Below are 20,750 nucleotides of genomic sequence, written 5' to 3' on the forward strand. Positions count from 1 at the left end.
CAAGTCTTTATTTACCTGTACTCACTATTCTAGCAAACGACTGCAGCCTTCTGCATCCACACTTCAGTATCCAATGTGAACCCAAATAACGGCCAGGCTTCATTATGCACAACAGCAACTTGCATTTATATAGCATCTTTAACACAGAAAAATGTCCCCAGAGGCATCATCAGACAAAAATGGACACCGAGTCATTAGTGGATGATGACTAAAAGCGTGGTAAGAGGTGGGTTTTTAGGAAGTGAAGGCAGCAGAGGGGCTTAAGGAGAGAATTTCAAAGCATGGGAACTAGATGGCTGAAGGTATAGCCATCGCTGGGGTGGGGAGGGGAGGGGAGGGGGATACATGAGGCCAGAGTTGGAGCACTGGATGGTAGTGCCGGAAGAGATGAGAATTTTAATAGGAGGTATTAAATCATCATGTTTCAATGAGAAGTTAGCAAGGACAGGAGTGATGGGTCAGTGGGACTTGGGAGAATGGGAGACTGGTCAGGAGAGCATTGGAATAATTGAGTCCAGCGCTATGTAAAGAACGGATGAGAATTTCTGCAGAAGATGGGCTGAGGCTGGGGTAGATGGAGGTGGGCGGTGTTATGTAGATGGAAGTAGGCAGTTTTTGTGAAGCACATCGATACTCAGCTTTGCTAGAATAGGAGGCTGTGTTTGTAAACAGTCAGGTTCAACCTGAGGCAGTGGCCAGTAGGGCGATGGGAATTTGAGGTGGATTCTGAAGACAATGGTTTCAGTCTTCCTAATGATAAACTGGGGAAATTACAGCCATCAAAAACTAGATGTCCAACAGCCAGGCTGTATAGAGGCAAAGGAGGGGTCAAGAGAGGTGGTGGTGAGATAGAGCTGGGTGTCATCAACAAACATGTGGAAACTGATGCTATATCTTAATATATCACCAAGAAACAGCTTGTGCATGAGAAAACAGAGGGAGACAAAGATAGATCCCTGGGGAACTACAGAGGCAACAGAGCAGGGACAGGCAGAGAAACCATTGTTGCAGATGCTCTGACTACAATTGGATAGTTAAGCGTGAAACCAAATAAGGGCAGTCCTACTGAACTGGACAGTGAGGAAAAGCACTAGGCGGGGAACGGACAGTTTCAAAACTCTTGACAGTTTCAAAGGAAGGAAACCTGGAACCTGAAACATTAACTCTGCTTCTCTCTCCACAGATGCTGCCAGACCCTGCTGCGTATTTCCAGCATTTTCTGTTTTTATTTCAGATTTCCAGCATCCACAGTATTTTGCTTTTATTAAACCTGGGAAGGACAGTGATTATTCTGTTGGTCGAGTCCAAGCACACAGTGGTGGGTGGATTCACACTTTCTCAGGAAATAAATTAACTCTATACAAAGTCAAATGACTGTCATAGTATGCATCTTGTATAAATAACACTGGGACCATTTAAGAATTCAGTAGTTGTGCAGCTAGCAAAGATGGAGGAGTCCTTTTATCAAGTACCCCAATTTTGCTAAATTGAGTACACTGCTCATGGTGGAATTTAAAGAAATGCTCGATATGTTTATTGGATGATACCTAGGAAGACAGTTTAGTACAAAAGCTGATTTGCTTTGGGAAAAGAAACTCTCAGATAATTTAGATGGTAGCTTGTGAAGTGTTCATTAGACAAAGGCACTGAATATTACTGCTATTTTTGTACTGATGTAAAATGGTACTGAGTGCACATCAATGCCAAAGTGGCAGCATAACTTGAATCAGGTTCTGTTCCTGACTGCACTAAATGTAAATGATAGATGATCTCATCCAGCTTATCTTGCACCTCTTGAGATTCTTACCAGGTGTTGTTTTAACTCCACTTCAGTACAAAGCCAATTTTAAGTTCTCCACAGTCCATTAGATCCCCTGTGGCAGTTATATAGTATCTTTGTTCACATTATGAACCAGTGGACATTGGTATTTGTTCAAAAATATTACAAAAAATATCAGAGCAGCTGCATTTTATGCACATGTAAGCATACGTACACAAAGCACTCCCCTTGTAGGTAGGGTACAAGTAACAGCCAGTCACAACTGCATTGTTACTCCAGTCTGCTTTATTTAGTGATACAGCACTGAAACAGGCCCTTCGGCCCACCGAGTCTGTACCGACCATCAACCACCCATTTATACTAATCCTACACTAATTCCATATTCCTACCACATCCCCACCTGTCCCTATATTTCCCTATCACCTACCTATACGAGGGGCAATTTATAATGGCCAATTAACCTATCAACCTGCAAGTCTTTGGCATGTGGGAGGAAACCAGAGCACCCGGAGGAAACCCACGCAGACACAGGGAGAACTTGCAAACTCCACACAGGCAGTACCCAGAATTGAACCCGGGTCGCTGGAGCTGTGAGGCTGCGGTGCTAACCACTGCGCCACTGTGTTTTGCATTTTTAAGTTGATTTTATACTTTGCAAGTCCTCGGCATGCATTTTGGATTCCTATGCACAGGTTTAATGCAGCACACTATGACTCAATACCAAATTCTATCAAGTTTGCAAAGTCTGCTGGGGATCTTCATGACAGGTGGCCTAAATGAATCTGGCAGATTTACCTTCAAGTTTCAGTGAGTTGCACGAGACTGGTGAATCAAATACCTGTGGTGCTCAGGCAGGTCTTGCAGTGTAAAAACAGCTCGAGTTACCAGAATGTTGTATATATGCAGCCTACGTGTGAACCAGGTGTACAGACTAAATAAATAATACAAGATAAATGAATTGGAACAGGACAATTTCCACCCAGTGCACCTTTAAATGTAATAAACTATGCAAGAATGCCCCACATTTAGCTTTGGAGAACTGATCAAAGCCTTTGGTTACAAAGTATTAATTGTAGATGAGTATCAATGACATTGCTTTAAGTATTGATGCAAAATAATGCCTATTCCGGCATTCAGTTAGATCATGGCTGATCTGCACCTCAACCCAATGCACCCACCTTAGGTAATGGTATCGAGCTATTAATCAAACATTTATTGCCGAGTCTTGAAAGTTTCAGTTGACGCAGAAACCAGTCTTTTGTGGAAGAGATCTTCACAAACTTTGTGTGAAGTAGTGCTTTCCGATTTAACTTGAGAATGGTCAGCTAATTTTAAGGTTATGCTCTCTTGTTTTGGATTGCTCCAGCAGGAGAAATAGTTTTGCTTTATCTACCCTATCAAATCCTCTTAAAATTTTAAACAGCTTCCAAATGTTTATTTTTAAAAAAGGTTTATATAGCCTCACTCAACATATTTTCTCCATTGCAGACTCTGAATGCCATGAAATTTTCAATGAAAGCTGCTGGCTGGTTGTGTGTCTGTGACGAGAGAAGTAATACACTTGCTGCCTTGCAGCCCCTCTCAGCGGGGAAGCCGGAGGGTCTCCAGCCTCAGGCGAAACATATGTTACTTTCAAACTGATTAATACGAGTTTATTTTGGAGCAATAATTATCAAATGTCTATTAATCACCTCTGTGCACATGAGCACCACTGAATAAAGATCACCTCATTGAGACATGAGACAGAAAAAAAAAACAAAGGAACAGGTGAACAGTCAAAGAGAATTTTGTTACTTCTCATAACTGCAATTGTGGCAAGTCAATCTGCTGAGCCGTTTAAACAGATTTAATGCCAACAAACTAGGAAAATATAGTTTGGTTTCACAATTTTTAAATTACTAAAACCGTTGCACACGTCCACTCTAATTAGCCACATTAATTAGATACAGTAGATCCACACAACAGCAGTGACCTTTCCTTTAGTGACAGGTTCAAGCCACAAGGCTGGCTGCTAAAGACTCAATTTATCAGAGCAAAATGCTAGGAGTTTCAACAGATGAAATGGTCAGCTGAAATAATGGAGCATTTCAAAGAGGAAAGAAGGCATAGAACAGCCTGGTGAAAACCATGGTTCTTGCTAACTGAAATAAAGCAACCTTGGGATAAGTTATGGCAAAGTCCATTGCTCTCAGCAATGGGAGGAGGTATGAGGGTCATGCGGTTAATGAAGAATTATGTTAATAGGCAGGAGAAAACAGCAATAAAATCCTGACTGCTGTGCCCTACAGATATGAACAGCTGAAATTACAGTTGTTAGTTCAGTTCAGTTTTTTAAAAATGGTAAAAATATTGAACCCAATTTCAACCACAAATGAACACTGTTATATTGTGGTCTTATCACTGAACCTCAATTATACACCATAATAGAGGGCACTGGTGTTGAAAATTAGTGGGTGATCCAAAATTCCACATTTTCCACTTTCAAAATGTTAGTTTGTCCAAGTCAGAGAGCCCTAAATCCCTCTGAGCTTTATGGGAAAAGTCTTTTTCTCCCACCAAATGGATGCTAGAATTACTCCAATGCTGTAAGTAGATTTACAGTAAGTGATAATCCTAAATAGTGTAGAATAAAAATCAAAGTTTGTAAATTAGCTTTTGGCCCCCCAGCCAGGGAATGATTTCAGCTAGGCCATGTACAGCAGCTGAAGTCAACTTCAAGACCTTATGCAAATCAGTGGTGGGGTCTGTAGTATTGCCTGATTGAAAGATTGTCTTTCACAATTTCAAATAATCACAGGCTTTTTTAAAAAAAAAGTTCTTTCAGCTAATTTCGATCAGTGGATGTGATGCAATTAATAGGTTTAAATTAATCACTTGTTTCTGATTAAAGTTCTTCTACAATGACAAATGAATAACTTCATTCAGAAAATGAGCGAAATAAATTTTATTCGCAAGAATTCTGCACATTTCTATTAATGACCCATAGCAGTACAGGAAAAATAATCACAAGTGGGTAACATTTTATGAATGTTGCCTAATCAGAAACAGGTGTTCAGAGCTTCTGAGTAAAGTGGGCTGGATCCAGCACAACACTGGGGAAATCAGGACAGGATAGGCACCTGTCTACGCAGACACTGAAATTTGCAATTGTAAAGATTCTCTTGCTTCATTTGGTGAATTTCAGTTTCAAAGCTTTTATATAATGAGTATGAAAACTGCTTCCAGTTGATTACCTACATGTTTGTGATAATGGTAATGTATGATAACACTTTTCAGATACATTTGGGGTGAGTTTTATGCTCAGCAGGATACAGGTCAATGTTTAGCATGAAATCATTTCTTCACTTTTTGTCCATGTCAAATCATAAAGCACTCCGAGGTCAGGTGTTACTGCATGGATCAGATAAAAAGTTCAGTGTCCTCTGTTCTGCTGCAGCAATGCATCTTAATACAAGAAATGCTGGTCATCTCAGAATGAACGGAATGAAGTCATTCCTCCCTACTCTATTAATTTAATTCAAAATCAAAGATACTAGAAACTGGCACACTATTAGTTCTGAAACAATTCTATGTATAGTATTTCAGTAATGTTAATTCTTATTTTCTGTAAATTGCTTAAGAATTTTTAGCTTCCAAAATTCACATAAGCCAATCAATTTTGTACCAATATAAATTTGAAGTATGCAAATTGTGTTCATGCATGAACACGAGACTACAGACAGGATTTTTGTTTTGGGTCCTGACCCTGCATTGCATTGGTCTCCTGAGCCAGACTCAATTTTTGAATGGTTGGCAGTGGCCAGGGCACATGCTCGCCATCCAGCTAAGGACGGCAGGTGGGCTCTTGAAGCTGGAGGGCCAACAGGAGGCCCTCCAGCACTGACACATTTGCAGCCCCACTGTCAAGAGATGGGACCTGTCGATCTAGGTAACAGAGAAATAGAGGCCTCAAGATTGAGGTGCCCTCTGAAGACTTTATATTGAAGGTGAAATTTATACTGGCCACAGCTGACAGACCGATACTTTGGAGGGGGAGCTCCTCCACAGGGCGGCCTGTGGGCGCAGCTATAACGACCTCACAGATGCGGTCATGGGGGGGGTTTAAGCAAGTTATTGGGAGCGCTGGCGGCCACCCCACCCCCAACTCCTGTTCTGCCACTGGGAGGCTGCCTCCATGCACTGGCCATGATTCCAGTGATGTGGCCAGTTCTACTGCTGAGTGGAAGATCACAGAAACTCCCCAGTGCATTTAAGGGGCTTGATTGGCTACCCGCTGCTTACCCCCTCCCCCCACAACCGTCCCCTTTTAAAATGGCCTGGAGGTGGGAACATGTTGGCAAACTGGCATTCCGCTCTCCAAGGCCAATTTTCCAGCCCTCCTGCCTCGGTCCCGTCTCCTGCCCCACATTTTCAAACAAACTCTACAACTTAGTGTGAACCTCAGGCTTTATTCTGAGCTCATATACATAACAAATTTCAGAAAGTTTTAAAAAAATAATCAAAATATGGCTGAAAGTAAAATTATATTTCTGACACAGAAATCTGCTCCATATCATGAACACCATCATTATCAATGATCCGAACAGTAAAGGAGGGAAGATTCAGAATAAATCGTTTTTGGATCTGAAAAAAGAAAAAACAATTACAAGTGAATCTCACAAAACTAACATCCTGACTAGCAACAAATGACAATTTTATCCTATACAGATACAAAAGGGAAATAATTTTCTACTGCATTGATGAAATCTGTAAAGATGGAATACAACAGATTAACAGAACACAAGTTCTTGCTCCTCCTGATGTCAGTTGTGACTCAAAAGGTTGAGGATACTGTAAGTAGAATTCTTTTAAACCAAGAACTGTCCCTTCATGCCCTGTAGATACTTTAAAAAAAATCTTAATAGTGAGATTATAGCTACATACTGGAGAGAGAGAGCATTTCAGGTCAGGTGGCAACCCACATTCCACTCAACTGATGCCAGAGAACACTTGCATAAAATGCAACGATGAACACACTGTTCCTTTTTAGATTCCTATCCAGAGCAGATTATAATTTCAAAACCCAGCAACTGCCAACTTGCACTCTTTAAAAGAAAAAAAAAATCTTGCTCTATGAGCACACCTACTGCTGCCTGATCAGAGTAGCATTACATGGGAAATGTAGGGGCCAGACTGTCTTCTCATCTGATGTCATGTGTGAAAATATAAACATATGTAGCAAATTTCAGAAATCCCACACTGTCCTTTGTATAGAGCAAATTTTCCTTTACAACTGTAATCAGGATTTGGACCTCACCTCTTGCAAGCACTTCTTCAAGAGCTCCACTGCCTCTTCGCGTGTGAGATCTGCAAACACACATTGTTCCAATTTTTGAAATCTTCTCAAATAAAAACAACCCCTCCCCGCCAACAACAAAATTAAATAAAGTCCAGACTTGAAAACAGAAGTTATCTGACTCACAGCTGAACACAGTCCATATGTAAAGCAGGATTTTTAAACAGAATCAGTCCCACTCAAACCGCAAGCTGGAACGAATCAATTAGTTTTTGGAAATCGAAGCGCATCAGAATCTGCCTCCTTTTCCTGGTCCAAACTCGGGAAAAGGACAGGCACCTCTTAGATTCAATTTATTACAAACAGTGTGAAAATGAGCTCCATCTGCAGATGCCGGCTGCAGTTAGTGCAGTTCTTTCACTGGCCTCCTGCTGAGCATTAGATTCATCAATGCAAGTGACACGTGCTTTTTACTTCTAAGAGTGCAGACCTGCTCTTCCTCGGCCATTAGGATCTGTGATACAGTCAATGCCACTTAACACAGTGAGACCAAGTCTTTTCATTGCACACTTTAAAAGGAACAGCAAGGTTTTTAACCCTTCAAGCACTAGTATGTTTTAAATGGAGTGCAAAAAACTTGACCCCAGCTAGTCAAAAGTCCAGCAGTAATACAATTCTTGTGTTTCCAGAATTCTGCTTTAATTGGACAAAAGCTTTTCTGTCTATTTTGTTAGCCAATACAATTTTTTGGGTCACATATAATATGAACATTCCCAAATCTAAAAGATATTTTATTTTAAAATAGCTTCAGAGAGATTATAGCCCATGAACAGGGTAGGTGATGGCGTAGTGGTATTATCACTGGATTAGTAACCCAGAGACCCAGGGTGTTTCTCTGGGGACATGGGTTCGAATCCCACCACAGCAGAAGGTGGAATTTGAATTTAATTAATAAGTCTGGAATTAAAAGCTAGTCTAATGATGGCCATGAAACCATTGTCGATTGTTGTAAAAACCCATCTGGTTCACTAATGTCCTTTAGGGAAGGAAATCTGCTGTCCTTACCTGGTCTGGCCTACATGTGACTCCAGACCCACCGCAATGTGGTTAACTCTTACATGCCCTCTGAAATGGCCTAGCAAGCATAAGGAGGGAGGAAGTGTTGGGTATTCTAAAAGGCATTAAGGTGGACAAGTCCCCAGGTCCAGATGGGATCTATCCCAGGTTACTGTGGGAAGCGAGAGGGGAAATAGTTGGGGCCTTAACAGATATCTTTGCAACATCCTTAAACACGAGTGAGGTCCCGGAGGACTGGAGAATTGCTAATGTTGTCCCCTTGTTTAAGAAGGGTAGCAGGGATAATCCAGGTAATTATAGACCGGTGAGCCTGACGTCAGTGGTAGGGAAGCTGCTGGAGAAGATACTGAGGGATAGAATCTATTCCCAGCTGGAAGAAAATGGGCTTATCAGTGATAGGCAACATGGTTTTGTGCAGGGAAGGTCATGTCTTACCAACTTAATAGAAGTCTTTGAGGAAGTGACAAAGTTGATTGATGAGGGAAGGGCTGTAGATGTCATATACATGGACTTCAGTAAGGCGTTTGATAAGGTTCCCCATGGTAGGCTGATGGAGAAAGTGAAGGCGCATGGGGTCCAAGGTGTACTAGCTAGATGGATAAAGAACTGGCTGGGCAACAGGAGACAGAGAGTAGCAGTGGAAGGGAGTTTCTCAAAATGGAGACGTGTGACCAGTGGTGTTCCACAGGGATCCGTGCTGGGACCACTGTTGTTTGTGATATACATAAATGATTTGGAGGAAAGTATAGGTGGTCTGATTAGCAAGTTTGCAGACGACACTAAGATTGGTGGAGTAGCAGATAGTGAAGGGGACTGTCAGGGAATACAGCAGAATATAGATAGACTGGAGAGTTGGGCAGAGAAATGGCAGATGGAGTTCAATCAGGGCAAATGCGAGGTGATGCATTTTGGAAGATCCAATTCAAGAGTGAACTACACAGTAAATGGAAAAGTCCTGGGGAAAATTGATGTACAGAGAGATTTGGGTGTTCAGGTCCATTGTTCCCTGAAGGTGGCAACGCAGGTCAATAGAGTGGTCAAGAAGGCATACGGCATGCTTTCCTTCATCGGATGGGGTATTGAGTACAAGAGTTGGCAGGTCATGTTACAGTTGTATAGGACTTTGGTTCGGCCACATTTGGAATACTGCGTGCAGTTCTGGTCGCCACATTACCAAAAGGATGTGGATGCTTTGGAGAGGGTGCAGAGGAGGTTCACCAGGATGTTGCCTGGTATGGAGGGCGCTAGCTATGAAGAGAGGTTGAGTAGATTAGGATTATTTTCATTAGAAAGATGGAGGTTGAGGGGGGACCTGATTGAGGTGTACAAAATCATGAGAGGTATAGACAGGGTGGATAGCAAGAAGCTTTTTCCCCCAGAGTGGGGGATTCAATTACAAGGGGACATGAGTTCAAAGTGAAAGGGGAAAAGTTTAGGGGGGATATGCGTGGAAAGTTCTTTACGCAGAGGGTGGTGGGTGCCTGGAACGCATTGCCAGCGGAGGCGGTAGACGCGGGCACAATAGCGTCTTTTAAGATGTATCTAGACAGATACATGAATGGGCAGGAAGTAAAGAGATACAGACCCTTAGAAAATAGGCGACAGGTTTAGATAGAGGATTTGGATCGGCATAGGCTTGGAGGGCCGAAGGGCCTGTTCCTGTGCTGTAATTTTCTTTGTGCCACTCAGTTTTACCTAACCGCTACAAAGTCAATAAAAAGGAATGAAACTGGACGGACCACCCGGCATCGACCTAGGCATCGGAAACGACAACGGCAAACCCAGCCCTGTCGACCCTGCAAAGTCCTTCTTACTAACATCTGGGGACTTGTGCCAAAGTTGGGAGAGCTGTCCCACAGACTAGTCAAGCAACAGCCTGACATAGTCATACTCACAGAATCATACCTTACAGACAATGTCCCAGACACTGCCATCACCATCCCCGGGTATGTCCTGTCCCACTGGCAGGACAGACCCACCAAGGTGGTGGCACAGTGGTATACAGTAGGGAGGGAGTCCTCAACATCGACTCTGGACCCCATGAAGTCTCATGGCATCAGGTCAAACATGGGCAAGGTAACTTCCTACTGATTACCACCTACTGCCCTTCCTCAGCTGATGACTCAGTACTCCTCCATGTTGAACACCACTTGGAGGAAGCACTGAGGGTGGCAAGGGAACAAAATGTACTCTGGGTGGGGGACTTCAATGTCCATCACCAAGAGTGGCTCGGTAGCACCACTACTGACCGAGCCCTAAAGGATGCTAGACTGGGTCTGTGGCAGGTGGTGGGGGAACCAACACGAGGAAAGAACATACTTGACCTCGTCCTCACCAATCTGCCTGCCGCAGATGCTTCTGTCCATGACAGTATTGGTAGGAGTGACCACCGCACAGTCCTTGTGGAGACGAAGTCCTGGCTTCACATTGAGGATACCGTCCATCGTGTTGTGTGGCACTACAACTGTGCTAAATGGGATAGATTTCGAACAGATCTAGCAATGCAAAACTGGGCATCCATGAGGCGCTGTGGGCCATCAGCAGCAGCAGAATTGTACTCAACCACAATCTTTAACCTCATGGTCCGGCATATCCCCCACTCTACCATTACCATTAAGCCAGGAGACCAACCCTGGTTCAATGAAGAGTGCAGGAGGGCATGACAGGAGCAGCACCAGGCATACCTCAAAATGAGGTGTCAACCTGGTGAAGCTTAAACCCAGGGCTACTTGCATGCCAAACTGCATAAGCAGCATGCGATAGACAGAGCTAAGCGATCCCATAACCAACGGATCAGATCTAAGCTCTGCAGTCCTGCCACATCCAGCCATGAATGGTGGTGGACAATTAAATAACTAACTGGAGGAGGTGGCTCCACAAATATCCCCATCCTCAATGATGGGTGAGCCCAGCACATCAGTGTGAAAGAGAAGGCTGAAGCATTTGCAACAATCTTCAGCCAGAAGTGCCGAATTGATGATCCATCTCGGCCTCCTCCTGAAGTCCACAGCATCACAGATGCCAGACTTCAGTCAATTCAATTCACTCCACGTGAGATCAAGAAACGACTGAAAGTACTGGATATTGCAAAAGCTATGGGCCCTGACAATATTCCGGCAATAGTACTGAAGACCTGTGCTCCAGAACTTGCCGCGCCCCTAGCCAAGCTGTTCCAGTACAGCTACAACACTGGCATCTACCCTGCAATGTGGAAAATTGCCCAGGTATGTCCTGTACACAAAAAGCAGGACAAGTCCAACCCGGCCAACTACCACCCCATCAGCCTACTCTCAATCATCAGTAAAGCGATGGAAGGTGTCATCAACAGTGCCATCAAGCCGCACTTGCTTAGCAATAACCTGCTCAGTTTGGGTTCTGCCAGGGCCACTCAGATCCTGACCTAGACATCAAGGAGCCCTTGCAAAACTGGAGTCAATGGGAATCAGGGGGAAAACCCTCTGCCGGCTGGAGTCATACCTAGCACAAAGGAAGATGGTTGTGGTTGTTGGAGGTCAATCATCTGAGCTCCAGGACATCACTGCAGGAGTTCCTCAGGGTAGTGTCCTAGGCCCAACCATCTTCAGCTGCTTCATCAATGACCTTCCTTCGATCATTAGGTCAGAAGTGGGGATGTTCGCTGATGATTGTACAATGTTCAGCACCATTCGTGACTCCTCAGATACTGAAGCAGTCAGTGTAGAAATGCAGCAAAACCTGGACATCATCCAGGCTTGGGCTGATAAGTGGCAAGTAACATTCGCGCCACACAAGTGCCAGGCAATGACCATCTCCAACAAGAGAGAATCAAACCATCTCCCCATGACATTCAACAGCATTACCATCGCTGAATCCCCCACTATCAACATCCTAGGCGCTACCATTGACCAGAAACTGAACTAGAGTCGCCATATAAATACCGTGGCTACAAGAGCAGGTCAGAGGCTAGGAATCCTGAGGCGAGTAACTCACCTCCTGACTCCCCAAAGCCTGTCCACCATCTACAAGGCACAAGTTAGGAGTGTGATGGAATACTCTCCACTTGCCTGGATGGGTGCAGCTCCAACAACACTCAAGAAACTCGACACCATCCAGGACAAAGCAGCCCGCTTGATTGTTTGTAGTTGGGGTGCCATTCACTCCCTGCACCACCGACACACAGTGGCAGCAGTGCGTACCATCTACAAGATGCACTGCAGCAATGCACCAAGGCTCCTTGGACAGCACCTTCCAAACCTGCGACCTCTACCAACTAGAAGGACAAGGGCAGCAAGTACATGGGAACACCACCACCTGCAAATTACCCTCCAAGTCACACACCATCCTGACTTGGAACTCTTGCACCGTTCCTTCACTGTCGCTGGGTCAAAATCCTGGAACTCCCTTCCTAACAGCACTACCCCACATGGACTGCAGCAGTTCAAGAAGGCAGCTCACCACCACCTTCTCAAGGGCAATTAGGGATGGGCAATAAATGCTGGCCTGGCCAGCGACGCCTACATCCCATGAATGAATTTAAAAAACCCATCTTAAAGTAGTTGTGTGTGTTTTGGAATTTACAATACAAGATTAAAATCTAATTATCATGGGATTGCAAACTGTTTTCAAGAAGATGATGGAGAAAAAATGACAAGGGTACATCTGAAATTTGTTCTTGCCCTCCTCCTCTCCTACACTCCTTAATGGCAGAGAAGTCTACACAATCTGAGTCAGTTGAACTGTGTGCAAAATCACTGACAATTAATTCACTAAAACATCAAATGATTCATTTTACTATACAAGAAGAAAACAGTTGAATTCTTAAATTATTTGATAGTTAGAAAGCTCATTTCTACCAGTTTTTCACGGTTGGCTTCACTAAATTGGCTGCTCGAGAGGAAAAAGTTTGCTTCCTACTGGAGTTTCTTTGGTAACAACAGTGTCCGACAGCAGCTTGGTTGTTGAATATTAAAACGGAGAATAAGTCTTAAAACAAATCAATAAGCCATAGATATCGCAGACTGTTTTGCTGAATCAAGGAGCCAACATTGAATACATTAGCATAGGTAAGTGGCCAACACAGAACTGGAAGAACATCAGTGACCAACAGTGACAAAATGCAAGGCTGCTGGTATGAACAGGACAAGAGAACTTTTTTTAGCCAGCACTTAACAAGCCCAACGAGAGGGGGCACAATTCTGGATTTAGTCTTTGGTAATGAAGCTGGGCAAGTGGGTGAAGTAATAGTGGGTGACCATTTTGGAGATAGTGACCATAATACTGTTAGTTTCAGCATAATCATGGAAAAGGACAAAGATAAAGCAGAAGTAAAAGTTCTAAATTGGGGGAAGGCAAATTTTACAAAACTGAGAGGTGACCTGGCGAAAGTGGGCTGGACACAGTTACTTGAAGGAGAATCAGTGGCAAATCAATGGGAGGCATTCAAAAGTGAGATACTACAGGCACAGTGCAGGCATGTCCCCACAAAGATAAAAGGTGGTATTGCCAAATCTAGAGTCCCCTGGTTATCTCGAAGCTTACAGGATAAGTTAAAGCAGAAAAAGAAAGCTTATGACGATCATAAAAATCTTAATACTTTAGAAAGCCTAGAGGAGTATAGAAAGTGCAGGGATGAAGTAAAAAAGGAAATTAGAAAAGCAAAGAGAGGAATGAAAAATTATTGGCAGGTAAAATCAAGGAAAACCCGAAGATGTTTTATCAATACATTAAGAGCAAGAAGATAACTAAGGAAAGGGTAGGGCCTATCAGAGATGTACAAGGGAACTTATGCGTGGATGCAGAATATGTGGGCAAGGTTCTTAATGAGTTTCTTGTCTCTGTCTTCACAAAGGAGAGGGTTGATGTAGACATTGTAGTTAAAGAGGAGGAGTGTGAAATATGAGATACGATAAGCATAATGAGAGGAAGTACCAGAGAGTTTGACATCCTTGAAATTGGATAAATCGCAAAAGCCGGATGGATTGCATCCCAGATTGTTAAAGGAAGCCAGGGAGGAAAGAGCGGATGCGCTGAGGATCATCTTCAAATCCTCACTAGCTACAGGTGAAGTACCAGACGATTGGAGGTCTGCAAACGCTCTGTCATTGGTTAAAAACAGTGCGAGGGATAGGCCAAATAATTATAGGCCAGTCAGTCTGACCTCAGTGGTGGGTAAATTATTAGAATCTATTCTGAGGGATAGGATAAACTGCCACTTAGAAAGGCACGGAATAATTAGGGATAGTCAACATGGATTTGTTAAGGGAAGGTCATGTCTTACTAACTTAATTGAGTTTTTTGAGGAAGTAACAAGGAGGATTGATGAGGGTAGTGCAGTGGATGTGGTCTACATGGATTTTAGTAAGGCATTTGACAAGGCCCCGCATGGCAGACTGGTCAGTTAAATGAAAGCCCATGGGATACAGGGGAAACAGGTTGGCAGGCTGGATCCAGGATTGGCTCAGGGACAGGAAACAAAGGGTAGTAGACGGATCATTTTGCGAATGGAAAACTGTTTCCAGTGATCTTCCATAGGGCTGAGTGTTGGGTCCTTTGCCGTTTGTGGTATATAGTAATGATTTGGACTTAAATGTGGGAGACATGATTGGGAAATTTGCTGATGACACAAAAATTGGCCATGTAGTTGATAGTGAAGAGGATCGCCGTAGACTCCAGAAAGATATCAATGATTTGATTGGTGGAAAAGTGGCAAATGGAATTCAATACAGATAAGTGTGAGGTAATGCACTTGGGGAGGGCATACTAAATGAGGGAATAAAGAGGAGGATATTGAGAGGGGTAGAAGTGAGAGACCTTGGAGTGCGTGTCCACAGGTCCCTGAAGGTGGCAGGATAGGTAGATAGAGTGGTGAAGAAGGCACATGGAATGTTTTCCTTTATTGGCCGAGGTATAGAATACAAAAGTAGGAATGTAATGCTGGAACTGTATAAAATGCTGGTTAGGCCACAGCTGGAGTATTGCCTACAGTTCTGGTCACCACATTACAGAAAGGACATAATTGCTCTGGACAGAGTACAGAGGAGATATGCAAGAATGTTGCCCGGGCTCGAAATTTGCAGCTATGAGGAAAGATTGGATAGGCTGGGATGGTTTTCCTTGGAACAGAGGAGGCTGAGGGTGACTTAATTGAGCTGTACAAAATTATGAGAGGCCTAGATAGAGTAGACAGGAAGGACCGTTTTCCCTTAGCGAAGAGGTCAATTACCAGGGGGCACAGATTTAAGGTGATTGGTAGAAGGATTAGAGGTGACAGGAGGAAAAACCTTTTCACCCAAAGGGTGGTGGGTGTCTGGAATTCACTGCCAGGAACAGTGGCAGAGACAGAAACCCTTAATTCTTTTAAAAGGTACCTGGACATGCACCTGAAGTGCTGTAACTGGCAAGGCTATGGACCAGGTGCTGGAAGGTGGGATTAGATTGGACGGCTTGTTTTTTCAGCCGGCACTGACACGACTGGCTGAATGGCCTCCTTTTGTGCCGTAATAGTTCCATGGTTCTAGGACAACTGCACATCATTATTGCGGCGTAAATCTAGGTTTTCACATGTTCAGAAAACTATTTTCAATCCTGTGATGCAAAGTATCTGGAAAATAGGGCAAGTGCACAAGAATCTGCAGCTGTCTAGCATAATTTCAAGCCTCTTTTCACCACAAATTACACCCACCTGGTTTATAGTATCTGTCCAAGATACTGAGTGTCAGAAAAGCTCCATATCCATGAGCAGCAAAAGGGGCTTTAGCTAGAGCTGCCAGGTAGTCCATGTAGTACAGTGCAGGGCCCTCCTGTTCATCACAGCCAGCTAGAAGCATATTCACATGGTAGGGCGTCTAAAAAATAAAGTTAGTTAGACTCATGAGAAGAGTAATCACCACTCAAAACAAACTGACTGAACTCTTCTGATAAACAGCACTTTTTAATTCTCTAAATAAATTTCATATGCATTTCTCACATCCTGACTAACAATTGGAGCTTGGAAACAATTTCTTATAAAAGGAAATGAACTAAAATTGATTAATATTTATCAGACAGATAAAATCATAGATGGCCAGAATCAAAACACTCATGTACCAGCAGCTACACAGTTAATCAAGAATTAAAACTCATAGAAGTACCCTTAACTGGCCTGAAACATCAATGACATTTCTCACCTGTGGACAATGACATCTATACACCAACTGGCTCAATTCTTGAATATTCTGAAACTGTATAGTTATTTTGGTATAAACTAATAAAATCGAACCACTGTGATTTTCCTTTGCTATATGTCAATGTCTGGCAAATATATAGCTGGCTTCCTGCTAATTCATTGATGGCGGGCGGGGCGAGGGTTAAACCTTATAATGCTGAAATACTTAGTTTAGAGATACAGCACTGAAACAGGCCCTTCGGCCCACCGAGTCTGTGCCGACCATCAACCACCCATTTATACTAATCCTACACTAATCCCATATTCCTACCACATCCCCACCTGTCCCGATATTTCCCTACCACCTACCTACACTAGGGGCAATTTATAATGGCCAATTTACCTATCAACCTGCAAGTCTTTTGGCTTGTGGGAGGAAACCGGAGCACACGGCGGAAACCCACGCAGACACGGAGAACTTGCAAACTCCACACAAGCAGTACCCAGAATTGAACCCGGGTCGCTGGAGCTGTGAGGCTGCGGTGCTAACCACTGCGCCACTCCTACTGCTAACATAACATGGTGTCTGAAAGCACAGAACACTGCATTACTAGTGACACCGTATCACTTTGGCTGACTCATAATTAAGTTTTTAAAAAAATATAATCAATATGAAAATTAACAACTGGCATTTAAAAGAGTTTGTAAACTCTTGGGTTTTAGTCACTTCTGTTTGAGCTTGACTTGTGCCTTACGTCTGTTCTTCAATATTTTCTGGAAGAAAAGGAGGATATATTTTTCTATGTAAAAAGATGGATTAGGAGCAAATTGACAGCATGGTCCAGAGTTGTTTTAGACCTGTATATTAACAAATGGCACAACTACTTTCATACCTACAAATCAGAGACCAACAACCCCATGCATATCCAACTGAGTCTCATACACGTAGTTATTTTGCATGTCCTAAGTATTTTCTCTCCCCAGGTTTTAGCTGGTGTCAACAGCTGATGGTGAACAACAGGAGAGTGAGTAACTTCAGGTTGCCAGTAATCAGCAATGGGCTTGTGATCTCAGTAGTGCAAGAGAACAATGTACCTTGTGTAGAACCACAATTACGAGGGGAATTGGAAGGGGTTGCTTCATGCCCCATGTAGAACAAACCTGTAAAAATGGACACAAGTCATGCTCCTCAGGCTATCATGTCCCATTGGCTTAACATCTCAGACAAAAGGTCTCTACTATGCATCCAAGGGTATATAAAATTTATCCCACTGAAGAATTTTCAAAATTGGTACTACACAGGTATGAAGGGTGGCTAGAAAGAGCTTTCAGCAGGTCTAGATCACTGTTTTAAAAAATTCTGGGCAACCAGTTTCTCCATTTTCTGTAATTTTAAAATAAACCTTTGATGTGAATTAAAATTAAGACAGGGAGTTTTTATTTCCTGGATACTGAGAGCAGAGAGTGAGGAAATGCACGACTGATCTGAGGACTGTCCTATATTCAGTGCATCCATAGAACAAGTGGAAATGGCACAGGAGAAAACAAGCAATGTGAATGACTTAACAAAACAGTCTTTGAGGCTTAATTGAAACTCGAGCAAAGACTGAAAAAGCTGCAGTTAGATCTAACTCTCATTGGATTATCAACGTATCAATTTTGGGACAGTATTATTTCTAATGGATTTACTATCAGTCACAGACAGCTTTAAATAAAAAAAACTTCAAAACTGAGCCGTTGAGTGTATTTTTTTTTTTAAAAACACTTTTTCAATATGAATTCTTTAACAAATGCAAGGATTCGTTGGTCTTGATTAAAGAAAAACAAACACCAGTAGTTATTAAAAGTTAGCAAGCAAACTGTGTGAAATTACACAGACGTGGCAACCAAGCTAACAGGGCTTAATAAAGAAATTTAAAAAACAAATAGGAAAAAAAAAAGAGAGAGGCAGGTTACTGACGAGTTTCTCTGCGACATCTGGTGAAACAAGCTCACAGTTCAGGCAGAGAGCAGAGAGTGAGGAAGTATCCTACTGAGCAGGGGAGCGGGAGCGTTAATCTCAAATTGGACCTCTTCCAACCCCCAGCAGCCATAATTAAATCTTTAGAAACTTGCACCAACAGCCGGCACAACTTGAGAAAGAATAAAATACTGAATCTGGAAGTCATACTGACTGACTTCCTGACCAATCACAGCAGATCAATGCAATATTGGAAGAAATACCCAACCAGTGCCAACCTATTTACCTTCTAAGTTATCTAACATGGTAATCAAACCTATTCTTAAAAAAAAACAAGGTACATCAGATCTTTAGCCTCTGCCTTCTTTTAGGTGGGGGGGGGGGGGGGGGGGGAGGAGACGACAAAAAACAAATCATAATATAGGGCTGGAAGTTCAGGGTCAGGGAAAAACAAGTGACCTATAACAGATCTGTGAAGCTGCCATTTTACTTTTGAACAGAAGGCAAATGACTAAAGGTTTGAAGTATTGGCTCTTCAGCATTGATTAATCTCAGTAGAAGAATTAGAACAATCATCTGGAAAAAGCAACAATAAAACCTGTTTCACGCTCTAAGTTTTTATCATACCTACATCATCTTTAGAGTCAGCTTTACTTACTACCTAATCAAACACTGATACGATTCCAATACAGTTACCATACACACTGTATCAAAATTTTAAGCAAGTCAGTTTTTAAAAAAAATGATCTGAGTTAATTATACCAGGAACAACTGAAACACAACTCTTCTTCCAGTTTTCTTTGATTCCACCACTCCTAGAGGAGACTCATGCGGAACTAATTGCTGTACCAGGATGTAAACCTACCCCAAACTATCAGAGTTCAGCCTCTTGGGTAAATCTAAATTCAATATAATTTTACTCCAAAGCCTGTATTTACCCATCTACATTATTCGTGTTGGTTGAAAAAGCAAGATGGCTCAGATACAGATATCCTTTGGAAATAGGCATCACCACCTCTTGGTCAACTAGCTAGCCAGATTACCCCCATGCAATATCAGGAGGAGCCCAGTCTTTAGTCAACTTAACCAGCACAGGCAAACGTGCCTCCATGGTAAGGTTTGAACGGTCTTCCAGTCATGATTGAGATTTGAGCTTCATAATTAGCAAATACCATACCTTTTGCCCCATAGTCTTTGGTGGGATAGGAGGACAAAAGACTTGATGTATTTTGTTATTCACTAGATAAATACAAATACAAGAAGCTTTTACATTGCTCAAGATTCCCAGTAATTCCCAAAAGCATAGGTCTCGTACAGTGGACTGGAAGCTCAATACTAAACTGCTGGGAATCATTAAAAAGCCCCTAAACATGAGTCTTCCTGGCAGCCAGCTTTAACAAGTCCTTGCAGTGTAAAATTTGCCTTGCAGCCAGCTGCACAAGACCCAAGCTACTGGGAATCAGTGGCATTAGCAAAGGATCTCATAATAGAAAAGCAGCTACAGTTTCAACACAGTTTGCCAATTATATTGTATTGTTATAGTACAATATTCCTCTCCCAGATGAGATCCGCTTCTGTCACTATTTGAAATCAGCGCACAGCAGTTACAATGGGTTTATGCATTGGTGGCATTACAGATAGAAATGACCAATGTTCCCCGTAAGCTGCACGTAACTGTGCAACAACCTGGAAGGTACCACGCAGGCTGCTCACAAATTGTCCCCTTTAAGATACTGCATGTGCACAGTCATGCTAAAATATTTAAAGGTACTGTGCTTTCAAATGAAAAGGCTGCACACAACAAAAAAATTATGGTGGAAATTGGAAATAACCTGTAGAAACATGGCCTTTCTTCAGAGTCAGCACACATGGTGAGATAATGAGGCCAGTGATGTGGGAAGAAATCAACCTTTGTAAACTGCAAAGTTGATACTATTTACTATTAGGAACACAGGAGCAGGAGTAGGCCATTCAGCCCTTCGATCCTGCTCCATCATTCTAGATCATGGCTGATCATCTACTTCAACACCATATTCTTGCTCTATCCCCTTATCCCTTGATCATTAGCAACTAGAAATCTATCCATCTCTGTCTTGAACTTACTCAGTGACTGAGCTTCCACCACCCTCTGGGGCAGAGAATTCCAAAGATTCACCACCCTCTGAGTGAAGATGTTCCTCCTCATCTCAGTCCTAAATGGCTTGCCCTTTATTGAGATTGTATATCCTGGTTCTAGACCCCAATGAGGGGAAACATCCTTTCTGTATCTACCCTGTCTATCCCTTTACGAAATTTTGTAAGTTTCTATGAAATCACCTCTCATTCTTCTAAACTCCAGAGAATACAGGCCCAGTCTCCTCATTCTTTCCTCATTGGACAATCCCACCATCCCAGGAATCAGTCTGGTGAACCTACACTGCACTCCCTCTATGGCAAGTATACCCTTCCTCAGGCAAAGGAACCAGAACTGCACACAATACTGTATAATCATCTCTGCTATCTCACTCTTCCATTCCCACAGGAGTAATCCAACCAC

The 20,750-nt window shown here is 42.7% G+C and overlaps 1 protein-coding gene across 1 annotated transcript in view; it reads right to left on the minus strand.

The window, feature by feature from the left end:
• Positions 1-4,709: 4,709 nt before the first annotated feature.
• The window catches only part of psmb2 (proteasome 20S subunit beta 2), a 39,697-nt gene continuing 23,656 nt past the window's right edge, over positions 4,710-20,750 (minus strand). Inside the window, exons 4-6 of the mRNA XM_068011305.1 lie at positions 15,793-15,955; positions 7,077-7,126; positions 4,710-6,403 (exon numbers count right to left, since the gene is read on the minus strand). Of these exons, the coding sequence (XP_067867406.1) occupies positions 6,302-6,403; positions 7,077-7,126; positions 15,793-15,955 (315 nt within the window). The 3' untranslated portion in view covers positions 4,710-6,301. The remainder of the gene's footprint in view (positions 6,404-7,076; positions 7,127-15,792; positions 15,956-20,750) is intronic.

The sequence above is a fragment of the Heterodontus francisci genome, chromosome 31 (assembly GCF_036365525.1).
Source record: "Heterodontus francisci isolate sHetFra1 chromosome 31, sHetFra1.hap1, whole genome shotgun sequence".
Taxonomy (NCBI): domain Eukaryota; kingdom Metazoa; phylum Chordata; class Chondrichthyes; order Heterodontiformes; family Heterodontidae; genus Heterodontus; species Heterodontus francisci.